The sequence below is a fragment of the Chanodichthys erythropterus genome, chromosome 2 (assembly GCF_024489055.1).
Source record: "Chanodichthys erythropterus isolate Z2021 chromosome 2, ASM2448905v1, whole genome shotgun sequence".
In the NCBI taxonomy this organism is placed as follows: Eukaryota; Metazoa; Chordata; class Actinopteri; order Cypriniformes; family Xenocyprididae; genus Chanodichthys; species Chanodichthys erythropterus.
The window spans coordinates 27,615,227-27,628,522 of record NC_090222.1 but is presented as its reverse complement, the minus strand read 5'-3'; the positions used below and the strand labels follow the sequence as shown (position 1 = coordinate 27,628,522).

The following is a 13,296-nucleotide window of genomic DNA, read 5'->3' as shown; positions in this document are numbered from 1 at the left end:
TAAATGGTACTTCTTGATAACTGGCATGCTGTAGAGTCAATTTTAAATGTTTGTGCTAAAAACTGTTTTTACTAATTAGCCATCCACATGTAAATAAGTCATGCTGCTTGAAAAAGGAATGTCATTCATTAGCCTTTTTTGAGTGAGGCAGATCTGATTAACAAATTAGGGTTCAGACTTTGTGCTGATGAAATTAATTAATAAACAGAACATTTTGCTAATCTATACTATATCTGAGTCACACCAGTGCATGTAAAACGCATTGTATGTGTTTATGCACAGTGTTTATACTTTTATCATTTTTATAACTGCTGCACTTAGGAGTCCCACAAGTATGTTCAGCTGCTATCACTTGCTGTTCCCCAGAATGAGGAAGAGTGCCGGGAGCCAGTGTCCTGCTTTAGAACCAGCAATGATTGCAGTTTGAGGTGAGTTTACACAATGGTAAAAAGCACAAGAACAGCTCTGTGGTGAATGTGTGTTTGAAACATTTGACAGCTTCATTGTCGGTCAATTACTGCTTCCTGTCTGCTGTGTGCTAGACATGAACAATCTCACTTTCCCTGCCTTTTGCGGTCTCTTTTTCTGCTTTCCTTAAATAAGGGTTGGTTATAAAGGAATGAAATATGGTAATAGGGGTTTGAAAAGGGAAATGTTGGGAGAGAGAAAGAGATGGAGACGCTATTGTGTTGCATCCTGTTTTGGTAATTCTATCCATCTGACCGTCCCGGGGCTCTCTGAAGGGGGGCAAAGGACAAATCTAGAACTGACTGAACACTGATCTGAGTTCAGTTTTAACATCACCTGGATCTAAAGCAGTATTTCCTAATCTTTTTTTTTTAGTGTAACCCCATCTGTAATGCTTATGTACCTCTTCATCGAGAGGTCTACTCTTGGTTGGGTATCACTGCAATAAAGAATTATACCACCATTTTAATTATTTTATCTATACGCAACAATGTAAATGTATTACAACAAGAAAAGAAAAGTGAAAGAAATGTGATGTAACCCTTTACCCGTAATTGACATTAAAATCTGTGAAAGGCATATCATACCTCAGTGCTCATGACTATTATGTGGACATTCCTTGAAAAAAAAATGTCTGGCTTTGAATATAAATGTCAGAATCGTGCTGGAAGACCGTGGTGAATGAAAGCTCAAATAAGAATCTCTCATAAGCAACACACATAATGTCAGCTTACAAAAACCAATGAGACACTATGAAGCTCCACAGACACACAAACCACTGAAGGAGGTTAGTAGAGGTTGAACTCAAAATGTGTGGCAAGCAGATAGAGCTTGTTATTGACCCATAGGGGTCAGATCTTGCTCTGGCAGCTGGAAACTGCTCTGACCTGCCTCTCGTGAGGGTTACTTGGTACCTCTTCAACAAATGACAGTCAAGCGATATCACCTGATAAAAGTGTTTAAACCTTTGTAACCTCATTGCCTGGTCATATCCTCCACCACTTTCAGCCTAGTATTCATACAGTGACATTGTGAAATATTATTACAATTGAACTATTTTCTATTTTAAAACTTATTCCTGTGATGGCAAAGATGAATTTTCAACTGTACTCTTTTAAACAGCTTATTAGAATGATTTCTGAAAGATCATTTGTCACGGAAGACTGGAGTAAAAATGTAGCTTTACCATCACAGGACTAAATTACATATTATAATATATTAACATACATTTTAAATTGTAGTCATTTTTCACAATATTTCTGTTTTTATTGTATTTTTGATCAAACAAATCAAACAGCCTTGTTGAGCATAAGAGACTTCTTTCATAAACCCTATGTTTAATGTTAAATCTACTTTTTTTTTTAACATTATCAATCATTAATCAACAGTCGCTAATGGAGAAATATTTTTTGCCTACATTTCCATACCAGCAGGAGATCACTAGGTCATGCTAACTAGCCAAACCTTGACCTATTGTTTCTTATAGGTAATATTCAGCTGTGGTTACTCAATGCACAGTAGAAGCTAATGGATTTTGATGCCATTGATTTCCTTTGGCTCGAAATTAGAGGAGTGTTTACATAGTTGTTGTTTTTTTTGTGTGTTTTTTTTTTTAAATAGCTGGGAGCATTTGGAAGTGCTTTCTGACCAAAGGGTGAATCTTTACCCTGCTGAAACAGAAGAGATGCATTAAAACACATCAGGGCTGATCTTCCCCCTCTCTCTCTCACACACACACACACACACACACACATACTCTGTCACTCTCTCTCTCTCTCTTTCTTCCGGCAGTAACTGCAGCTGAGAGGCATTATTACCCTCAGAACCCTGGAGCATGGCAGAGAATGCAGCTCGACACAGAGATGAGGTGGAGCTCTGTGAGGTAATGTGATTTGAGAAAATCACTGCTGCTCTTGGCACTCTGAATGACACACAGTCAGCCTGCGGGGATGAGTTTCACAGAGGCAGGGATGTGTTTTGTGCTGTGCTGAATGGACTGTCAGGGGTTTGTACCAGCTCATGTTGAGGAGACCAGAAGACACCATGTATAAAAGGTAAGGTAAGTTTTCTGTTCAGCCTGTTTGGAGTTCTATTGTGTTAGAAAGTTTAGTTGACCATTTTTTCCACAATAAATGATTTGTCATTACATTTAGATCAGCGGTTCTCAACTGGTTTTGCTTCAGGACTCAAATTTTACACTGGACATGTGGTGACCCACCAGAGTGCGAAACCTGTAACCAGAATTTAATTTAGTTTGGTTGTATTTTCTTATACCGTAGTCTTTCACCTTAGTCAGTATTTAAGTATGAGGGCATGTCACTCACCATGTCCGTGTTGGCATCTGATTCATTTGGTTAGCTTCTACCAAGTGACAGATGAATTTGTGCCAAAATATCATGGAGTTAGATGCACAACCTTTGCTGTGAACAACAGAAATGTGAAGCTATCCATTCCAAAATGCATTAATTGCATTGTATTATTGCTCTTCAGTGCTTTTTTTTTTTTTGCAATCCACCATTTGAGAATAGCTGATACATGTTTTCTATGGGGAATGAATGTATTAATGAAGTTCTGATGTTGTATTCTTTGTCTTCAGGTTGAATTTTTTTAAGAAAAGTCAAAGTTCAGAGATTTTAAGTTACAATTACTGAGTGTGAAGATGTGGGTACACAAAAGGGGAAAGCTGGGTCATTCTTCTGTTAATGGGAAAGTGGTTCAGTTATGGTCATATGATTTTCTACCACAGAATATAACTGTCATCATTTTTCTTTAAACAGCATAGAATAGTTTAGCTCTTAATTATATGTGCTGTCTTTGATTTCTTTTCCTGACCTCTCTTGGTTTCGGCTTCCCCAAATAAATTCTCTGATGCTTTCTCTTCCACCTTAGCAAAAACTAAAACTAAGTCTTCGTAACCACAGGAACGATGGATACCATCGTTTATAGCAATGTTCTCAGAATTAAAAATAAAATAGGGTTGGCATTGATGTTTTATTCTGTTTTTTATTTTACGTAATGTTTCTGTACAGAGGTGTGATATTGATTTTTTTATTCATTAAAAGTGTTAGTAGTGTGATCTTTTTTTACATTATAAAAAAGATACTTTAACCCAAGTATGATGTACTCAAAATTAACAGTTTTATTTAATATGGTGAATGAAGTGGGGTTTTTTTTATATTTTCAGGGTGCATTCAGGTATTTCTGATTTCTGTTTGAATTTAAACAGGCAAATGCTTAAAAATCTATGAATGGATCATTATTACAGTGATTATTATGTTTCTAGCAATGTTATATGTTTGGCAACGGTTCTTCTAACCATAATTGATGGAGTGTTTAGCTTTTCATTTCTCAAACTACCATGTAGGAGTCATGGCCATATTCCCGGATGACAATGTCAAGATTTATCAGGCTCAAATTGTGAAAGAATGGTTAGGAGGGAGCATGAAGATTCATTTTCACACATGAATTGGCACCTCTGAGTCCAGAAGTCTTTGGGATGTGCTGGAGTCGACTTTACAGAGTGCTTGACTCTTGCATTGTTAAAACAAGATGACTAGATCTTACAAGGTCTCTACCAAAAATCAATGCACCTTTTGATGGAAATAACATCACAACATTTATTTCCATCAAGAGGTGCATCAATATTTGGTCATGAATCTTGAGATCTTGTATTGACAGTGCAACAGTCAAGCACTCTCTGAAGTCTACTCCAACACATCCCAAAGACTTTTAATGAATTTAAGGTCTGGGCTCAGAAGTGCCAATTTATGTGGGGAAAATGATTCTTCATGCTCCCTCCCAACCATTCTTTCACAATTTGAGCCTGATGAATCTTGACATTGTCATCCGGGAATATGGCCATGATTCCTAAATGGTTGTTTAAGAAATGAAAAGCTAAACGCTCCATCAGTTAGGGTTAGAAGAACCATTGCCAAACTTACATTGCCTGTAATAATGATCCATTCATAGATTCTTAAGCATTTGCCTGTTTAAATTTTGGCTGGGCAGTGTATTTAACCTATATTAATAAATATTAAAATTGTTGTTGACAATTGAATCTAATGGAACCTTATTGAAAAGTGTCACTAGGAATCTTTTAGCATTCCTATTCATCTCAATGACAGTTGCTTGGTTGGCGCAAGACCCCCCTGAAGTACATTATTAGAAATCATCTTTGCTCATGGTGGCTCAGTTCTGCAATTAATCACCTGAGCTGTACAGAATGTAACAAAATGGCATATGTTGGTTCAAATTCATCTCTCACTAGGTAGAAGCTAGCCAAATTAGCCAAACAGCAGCACAGACAGGTTGCGTGATATGCCCTCATCCTTGAAAACCAAGGTGGAAGACTAGGTACAAAAACTATTCTGGAAAACAAGATTAGTACATTTAGGTTACAGCAGCCTTTCTGGCCCAAATATAGATAGTATGGGTCAGTGAAACTGTAAATTCTCCAAAAAATAACTTTCAATTCTCAAGTATTTTTTATATACATATCTGAAACTCATATGATAAACCTGTGTGTGTTTGTGTGTAGTGTTCATGATCAGTTGGAAGTGTGAGCTGCAGTGATATGAGTCTCTGGTTTGGTGAAGGCAGATCATTTCTGCTGCTTTTGCTGCTGCTGTTCTGTGGGACACTGCTGACCTGGACCAAGACCAACCGACACCAAGGGTCTCACACACCCGCAAGTATCCACACTGATGACATCATACTGGCTGTCATACTCCCTCAACACAATACATCCTACCCCTGGGCATGGCCCCGCGTGGGACCCGCTCTGGACCGCGCCATCGCTCGAGTCAATGCCGACCCCACTCTGCTGCCCCGGCACCACCTTCGCCACATCTTTGCCAACAGCGAGGATGGGGAAGGTATCTGCTCCGAGTCCATTGCCCCCCTAATGGCTGTGGACCTGAAGTTCGAACACAACCCGTGGGCCTTCATAGGACCCGGCTGCGACTATACCTCCTCCCCGGTTGGGCTGTTCACTGCTCATTGGGGCCTTCCAATGATCACGGCAGGGGCACCTGCTGTAGCTTTCCTGCACATGGAAATGTACACCTCCATCACCAACACGGGCCCCACACACAAGAAACTGGGTGAGTACGCCCTCCACCTCTACAGACATTTCGGGTGGCACCAACACACCCTGCTGATGTTCAGTGACACCAAAATGGGCGAAAGGGCATGCTACTTCGCCCTGGAGGGTCTATACACGGAGATGCATGAGGAAAACATCACAACCATGGACCTGGTATTCGAGGAGAACAAAGGACCTGTTAACTATTCCGAACTCCTACACAAGATCAAGGATGATGGAAGAGGTGAGTGGCTTGTTTTTTGTTTTGTTAGAACAGTCTGCATCTAATTGGGCATCTGTCCTCATGTTAATATGTGTCCAGTGCTTCTGAGATGTTCTATATGAGGTCATTTTAAAATCTGCTTAACCTCAATTGACATTATTTCCATACCAACTGATTCCTAGATGTGACATTGAGGTTAGTGGTCAAATTTGTGATTTACAAATGAGGAAAAACCTTTTATCATGAGCCCATAATTATAGCAGTGCCACAATATTGAATTTCAAGAGTACAACAAGAGTCATGCAGAAGCTATAACAGGATATAACTGCAAATTAGCGGAGAAAAAAAAGATGTTTTATTTTTATTGGTAAGCCCAGAATCTGAATTTTTTTTTTTTATGCCCTTCTGACTTTTTTCTGAACCCGAAAGAAAACAATATAATATCTCAGTGCTTTTTAATGAAAGTTATTGGTGTCCAATGTCCTAACATTTTTTAAATGTCTATTTTTCTAGTCATAAAGGTTTATAACAACATAAGGGTGAGGAAATGAGGAAATTTGTTGAGAAATTAAATTTTTGAGTAAACTATTCCTTTAAGTGCTTACAGAAAAGTTGTATCTTCAGTAGTTTTGAAAGTTGTGATGGTCTCAGTATATCAAGTAGATGCTAGAAGCTTCTTCTACCACCAAGGATCAGTTAGAGTGAGTGTGGTGGTTCTGTTTAGTGACTTTGTACCTGTCTGTGTGATGGCATATTGTATCAACTGAGCGTGATTTGTGCTGCACTCTGTGATTCACATATGAAATGCCTCAAGGTGCTGCTCAAGGCTTAAATGTGTTTAATCGTGTACAGACTAACAGATTTAGTATAATTACACACAGAACGCTTGACTGGGAATGAGTGAAGGAGAAGGGTAGAGAGATGAGGGACAGCAGGAAATGTTTAGAGTATGATATCATTGCTAATTTGCTGATTCACCATGCTTTCTTCAACCATGATTGAACTACTCAGATGATGTATGTAACAGTAATCTACTAAATTCTTTTTCTGTTCTCTACAAGCAATATGCATGATTCTGGCCAGACTCAAACCTGAGTGTCCTATGAACACCACAGCTTAATATGTCAACAACAGGAAATTCAGTTTTATAGTAACAATGATATAGTGCATCACAAAATGTAGCACGTATAGTCAATGTTCTGACCTTGGCATCAGATTAATAGTTCTTCCGGAAAGGGGAACTCAAGAAACCTGTATCTGAAAGTTTTTAATGGGTAAAATGTACTTTAAACCTTTTTTCAAGTCCCAAAGGGGTATAAAAATGTCAACTGAACAACATTTATTAACAGAGGTTATGACCCCTGTGAGCATGCAAGAAATTTTAGCACACACTATCTGATCTGTTGGCATTTCCTGCAAAAACAGAGTTTGTATTCATTCAGTGTGTTCATTCAGTCTTTCTAACGGGAAGATTTTAATTGTTCATCATTAGTCACTGGATGCTCTTTTGAATCACTCAGTGAACAGCTAGTGAGAAATGTAATGTACTAACACATGAAAAGTCAAATGAATGAAGCAGTGGATGATGTCTCAGGTGGGGGCTGTGTGTTATAAAACCCTTTGAAGTCTCGCAATCTTATAAGCAAATCCGAATGTGTTTTTAGGAGATTGTATCAGCAATATACTTTTTACGATCATCCATAAAGTGAAAAATGCAATCCTCATGATATAAAACATTCTGCTCATAAAACACCAGCAATAAAGTGCAACTAAATTTCTTTGCTCTTTCTGGAGGACAGACAAAAGCCTGGGCGATCGCAAAGAGTCAGTATCAGAATAAATATTATATTTCAGTGGGTTATAAGTACACTTAATAGAACCATCCACTGGTACAATCTGTTATGAGTTAACAGTATTATTATCGGATATTTTTATGTATATAAACATTAGTTGGATGTTTCCCCTCTATGATTTACATGTGTTTTTTTTACATTTTTCTTTAGATTTTTCGGTAACACTTTACAATAAAGTTCATTAGTTAACTACATTGGTTAACATGAACTAATAATGAACTGCACTTATACGGCCTTTATTAATCTTTGTTAATGTTAATTTCAACATTTACTAATACATTATTAAAGGTGCCCTAGAATCAAAAATTGAATTTATATTGGCATAGTTAAATAACAAGAGTTCAGTACATGGAAAAGACATACATTGAGTTTCAAACTCCATTGCTTCCTCCTTCTTATATAAATCTCATTTGTTTAAATGACTTCCGGAAAACACGCGGATCTCAACATAACACCGACTGTTACGTAACAGTTGGGATCATTAATATGTATGACCCCAATATTTGCATATATGCCAGCCCATGTTCAAGGCATTAGACAAGGAAAGGCAGTATTAACGTCTGGATCTGTGCTCAGACAAGGTAAGCCAGCAAGAACAACAGCGAAAAATGGCAGATGGAGCAATAATAACTGACATGATCCATGATAACATGATATTTTTAGTGATATTTGTAAATTGTCTTTCTAAATGTTTCATTAGCATGTTGCTAATGTACTGTTAAATGTGGCTAAAGTTACCATCGTTTCTTACTGTATTCACGGAGACAAGAGAGCCGTCGCTATTTTCATTTTGAACCATGTGCAGTCTATATAATGCATAAACACAACTTCATTCTTTATAAATCTCTCCAACAGTGTAGAATTAGCCGTTAGCCACAGAGCATAGCCTCAAACTCATACAGAATCAAACGTAAACATCAAAATAAATACTTTACTCACATAATTCGAAGCATGCATACAGCATGCATGACGAACATCTTGTAAAGATCCATTTGAGGGTTATATTAGCTGTGTGAACTTTGTAAATGCACTGTAATATAGTCAAGAGCTCGTGTGGCAGGGAGCGCGCCATTTAAAGGGGTGGCGCGCTGCCAAAATCAGTGTATAGTTAATGATGCCCCAAAATAGGCAGTTAAAAAAATGTATTAAAAAAAATCTATGGGGTATTTTGAGATGAAACTTCACAGACACATTCAGGGGACACCTTAGACTTATATTACATCTTGTGAAAAAGCGTTCTTGGGCACCTTTAAAATCTTGTTAACATTAGTTAATTATTTTCATTGACGTTAACGAAGATTAGTAAATACAATAACAAATGTATTGCTCATGGTTAGTTCATGTTAGTTAGTACATTAACTAATGTTTAACTAATGAACCTTATTGTAAAGTATTACCTATTTTTCTTTTAATTTTTGCCTTTTTCCATTATTGGCTTTTATATGCCATCATCTAATGCTCACTTAAATAATAATAATAATAATAATTCCTTACATTTATTTAGCGCTTTCTGGGTACTCAATAGTTAGTTCAGTAACACTGTTCAGTGTAATGTTAAGCAAATATCAAAAGAAATGTCTATTTCTCATACGGTACATTTAATGTTGTGATGCCTAAATTAACTTGTAGCATTTAGAATTATTTCTTAATTTTTTTTTTTTTTTTTTTTTTTTTGTGATTTTAGGCAAAATATTATAAAATTGGCTATTTATTGGTTATCAGATTGCGCTCAAATAATAAAATAGTAATTTTTGATTTATCATTTCAGCCAGAATTTTAATATCAGTGCATCCCTCAATGAGGATTTGGTGACAGATGTGAGAGGGAATGTTTTTGTAGATGCAGAAATGTTTTGTGGCTGATTAACATGTAGTGATTACCTGTGGTGCCGTAACCTTTTACGTAGATCTCGGAAGAGCAGAAATGCTCTTCCTCACCTCCTGCCTCTTTCCTCTCAACCCTGTAAAAACATCCTCACATCATCAGCAGCAGGAAGACAACACATGGAGGCACACCGCCTCCTGTGAGTTTTGGAATCTCTAATGTATTCTTGCTCTTCTGCTGGAGTTTTCCATATGAGTGCTCTCTCATTTGGAGATTGAGAATTCTTGTCTCTTCAAAGTGCAGTTCTAGATTTATAAAACTGGGATCATCAAGTGCATTTTATTTGAACAAAACTATATTATCTGGATGGGTCAGATTGGAAAACACCCAGCTTATAAATGCTGATGAAAGTGGACTTGAACTCTCTTGGACATTGAGGCATTTAAAGAGCTTTAGCTGGAGATTGCAACGTCTGACCTGCAAACAAGTTCATAATTACAACCATCTGAACGTCCATTCAGTACTCGGAACATTAATTTTTAATTTTATTATTATTTAGTCACCTCGTTACACAAAAACATTGACAAATACGCACATATTTATAATACTTCTCATTCTCTCTGTAGTGCTGAAGTGATGTGCACTTAGCTGCTGCTTTTCTCTTGGATAAAATCTCCAGCACAGCAAGGCTGTTAATGGCCAGAAGTCAGCAGGTGCTTCACCATCAATCTCTCTCTCTCTGTCTGTCACACACACACACTTCAAAGCTGCTCTGTTGATGAGGACTGTGCTCCTCTGGTTTAATTTTTCCACCCAATCACTTCAATCGCACCTGTACATGGTGGAAACCAGCATCAAAGAGGACCTTTACTCAAGAGTGCCAACAGGAAGATCTGGTTTTCAAGCTCCTCAACCAGATTTTGGAAGTCTTCAATTCTTTGCACGAGGGCAAACAGAACTGTATGAGCTCTTCAAAATTAGTAGAGCTCATTTTATGGAATTGTTTGAAAGAATTCTGCTCCGATTCCTCTTCTGAAGGAGTTGTAGCATCAGTCTACCTTGTCGTCATCTTTTCAACTAAAATGCCAATCTTTGTGACTAGAGCTTCATGCCCTCTTGTCGTCATGGTTGCCGAGCGCAAGAGCGGCCATGCTGAACTAAACTACCCAGAAGGCCATGCTCTGCTTCTCTCCACATTTCCATCCATCTGGATCAGCTTAAAAATTAATCTGAACTGAGGTGTAGAGAAGGATGGAAAAGAAAAAAGAAAAGAAAACTACAACAATTCACATAGCACACACTTTTAGAACAGATCCTCTGCTTGCTGGAGGAATGCTGTATTTAGATATTTCAGGTCGATATTTCCCATCATTTCTGACCGTTGAATGTAATGCAGAGTAACTGAATACCTCCAGAACTAAACCCAAACATATCAAAAGATTCATTCATGGAGGTGAAAGCTTGTTTTTAGTTCGATCTTGAATCTGCCCCCCGTGAACAGAATATTCATGTCATAATGTTCTCTTCGTGACAGTAGAACATAAGGTTCAGTTTAATACAAGAATGACCTCACATCCTCTAGAATGAGGTAATGTTAGGCAGACCTCCCTTACATCACACAGATTCCTGCGCTAATATAATTTGAAACCCAATACTGGCTTATGTTAAACAGCATTAGAAGAGAAACATGACAGACTTGACTTGACACGACAGGCGTAAATTAGATTATTTTTACCTTTTTCTTAGTGCCAGAACCTGATTTTTTTGTTGTTGTTGCTTACAGTCAAACATTAGATTTTCCATTAAACAGTCATCTCTAAATGTGCTCAGTTTTTTCCCTCAAGGCTGATTTTGTGCTCAGATTTATGAACTTCATTGTGTTGGTCTGAGCATGATTGTTGATGAGCATGATTGGAAATCTCCATTTTTGCGCAAAATCACCATTTGAAAGATTAGCTTTTTTTCCCCTTATGTTGATGCATTTCTTTTTTAAACAGGAAGATTAGGTGGGAAATATTAGGGGATCAGCTTTAGTTAGGTCTCGTTCATGAATCATGATTTGCTACTTGTTGATTGCAGGTGGTGTTTGGGGGTAGGACTCTCTTGTTCTAGAAGTGATTTGATTGAACAGAAAACGGTGTAGTGCAAGATGAGTCATTGTATTTTTTGTCTGTTTTCCTGGGAGAGAAAGACTGTAAATTTGTGTTTAAATTCTAAAAGTGGATTTTGTCAATGTTTCAAATTATGCTAGACCTCAAACATGGACTAAAATCCACAAAACTCTTTTATAATGTTAAAATCATGATGTCTTTAAGTTATAAGAAAAGAGTTTGGGTCATAAGATGTACTACTGATGTGCCACTTCATATGAATAAATAATACGTAAACTTTCATAGATGTCCATAAATGTAAAATAAATGCTGATGCAGTCCCTTTAAACCCTATTAGGCCCTTCTATCTCATTTGTATTCTTGTGCGAAGCCAAGCAAATAGCTCTTGTGAGAGTTGTGGTTTAAGCTTTCCTTTACTTCCTCTCCACCCTGTTTGATGCTAGTAGAATTGACATTGTGATAATCAATGTTTTCTTCTTTCTCAAAGTGAGATTCAGTCTGGATGCTTTGTCCCACCTGATATTCTAGAGTCTGAACACATCACTCCAATTCTCTCATCTTCTGTCAGATCACTCAAGGCACAGATGGATTGTCTTTCTAATAAATAACTGAATAAGTGAGCATGCATAAAGCCCGTCAGTGTCCCCATTTGCTCCCCATCATGGTCATCAGACACCTAAGAAAATGGGCTTCAAGGATTCCATCCAGATCAATAGAACTGCTGCTATTTCCTGTTGTAATTGCTCTGATCGTTTTTTTTGTAGCCATGGAGTGTTTTGTGAGTGTTGTGCCTGTGACTGTAGTGTCGATATTCTTTAGAAAAATAGACTGAAGCACCTTAATCACTGGTCAAAGGGAAGGGTGGTGCAGATTAAACATAACAGATCAAGTCCTGCATTTATAGATCAGAGTCAGTGCAGGAGTGAAGCTGTAACAGTCTGCTCTGGTTGATCAAACATTTTCATTAGATCTCAGATCATACATCTACAGTCCAGACTCGTTTCAACTATTCACTCAAATTATGTTGCTAATTGGTCATTTTTGTGATTGTTTTAGAAAAGAATGCTGACAGACAGCTTTAAAATGGCAAATGGAGAAAACAGAATAAAAAAAAGAGCAGAGCATACGTTGATATGAACATGAGGTTGTTTCCTAATGATGTTATTTTCAGAGAACACAAGCGGTCTTTCTTGGTTCTTTAAACTCAATACATAGAAATATGTACAGTTGCACACTGATTCTGGTTGTGAGTGTAATTGTAGCAAGTTTGTATTAGAGAATGGCATTGCATTTTCTGAGCTGAGTCCATCATTATTGTTTGAGCGCAGTGTGCGGCCATTTGTCTCGATTGCAATTACAACGTACCTCCTCGTCTGATTGCATGCAAGCTCCTTGTTGGGAGGGCAGACTTGCTCTTACTCATGGTCTAGTTGGTGTGGTGATATAATTGCACAGTTTTGAAATAGACTATTCCCTTATCTATATATTAAATGTAAGATTTTTTTCTTTTTTCGGCCCATTCACTTCAGAAGAATAGGAGTCCATGGGCCAGATTTACTAAACAGGGCAAATTAGCGTGAGAGCGCAATTCTGAAAAAGCACTGATGGGAGTGGAAAGTCGATGTTTCCCAAATTAAAGAACACAGACACAGCCGGATCATTGCCATAATGACCAACGCAATTTGCCGAGAGCAGCACAAATTAGTGTCTGGTTTAAAGGTGCAATATGAAATA

The 13,296-nt window shown here is 37.6% G+C and overlaps 1 protein-coding gene across 3 annotated transcripts in view; it reads left to right on the top strand.

The window, feature by feature from the left end:
* Window positions 1–2,313: 2,313 nt before the first annotated feature.
* Window positions 2,314–13,296, top strand: part of npr1b (natriuretic peptide receptor 1b) — a 52,690-nt gene continuing 41,707 nt past the window's right edge. For 2 of the 3 annotated variants that reach the window (XM_067407789.1, XM_067407772.1), the window contains exons 1-2: window positions 2,314–2,522; window positions 5,006–5,795. In XM_067407789.1, the coding sequence (XP_067263890.1) occupies window positions 5,042–5,795 (754 nt within the window). In that variant the 5' untranslated portion in view covers window positions 2,314–2,522; window positions 5,006–5,041. Of the gene's footprint in view, window positions 2,528–5,005; window positions 5,796–13,296 lie in introns of all 3 variants that reach the window. The other variant, XM_067407780.1, reaches the window with a different exon arrangement.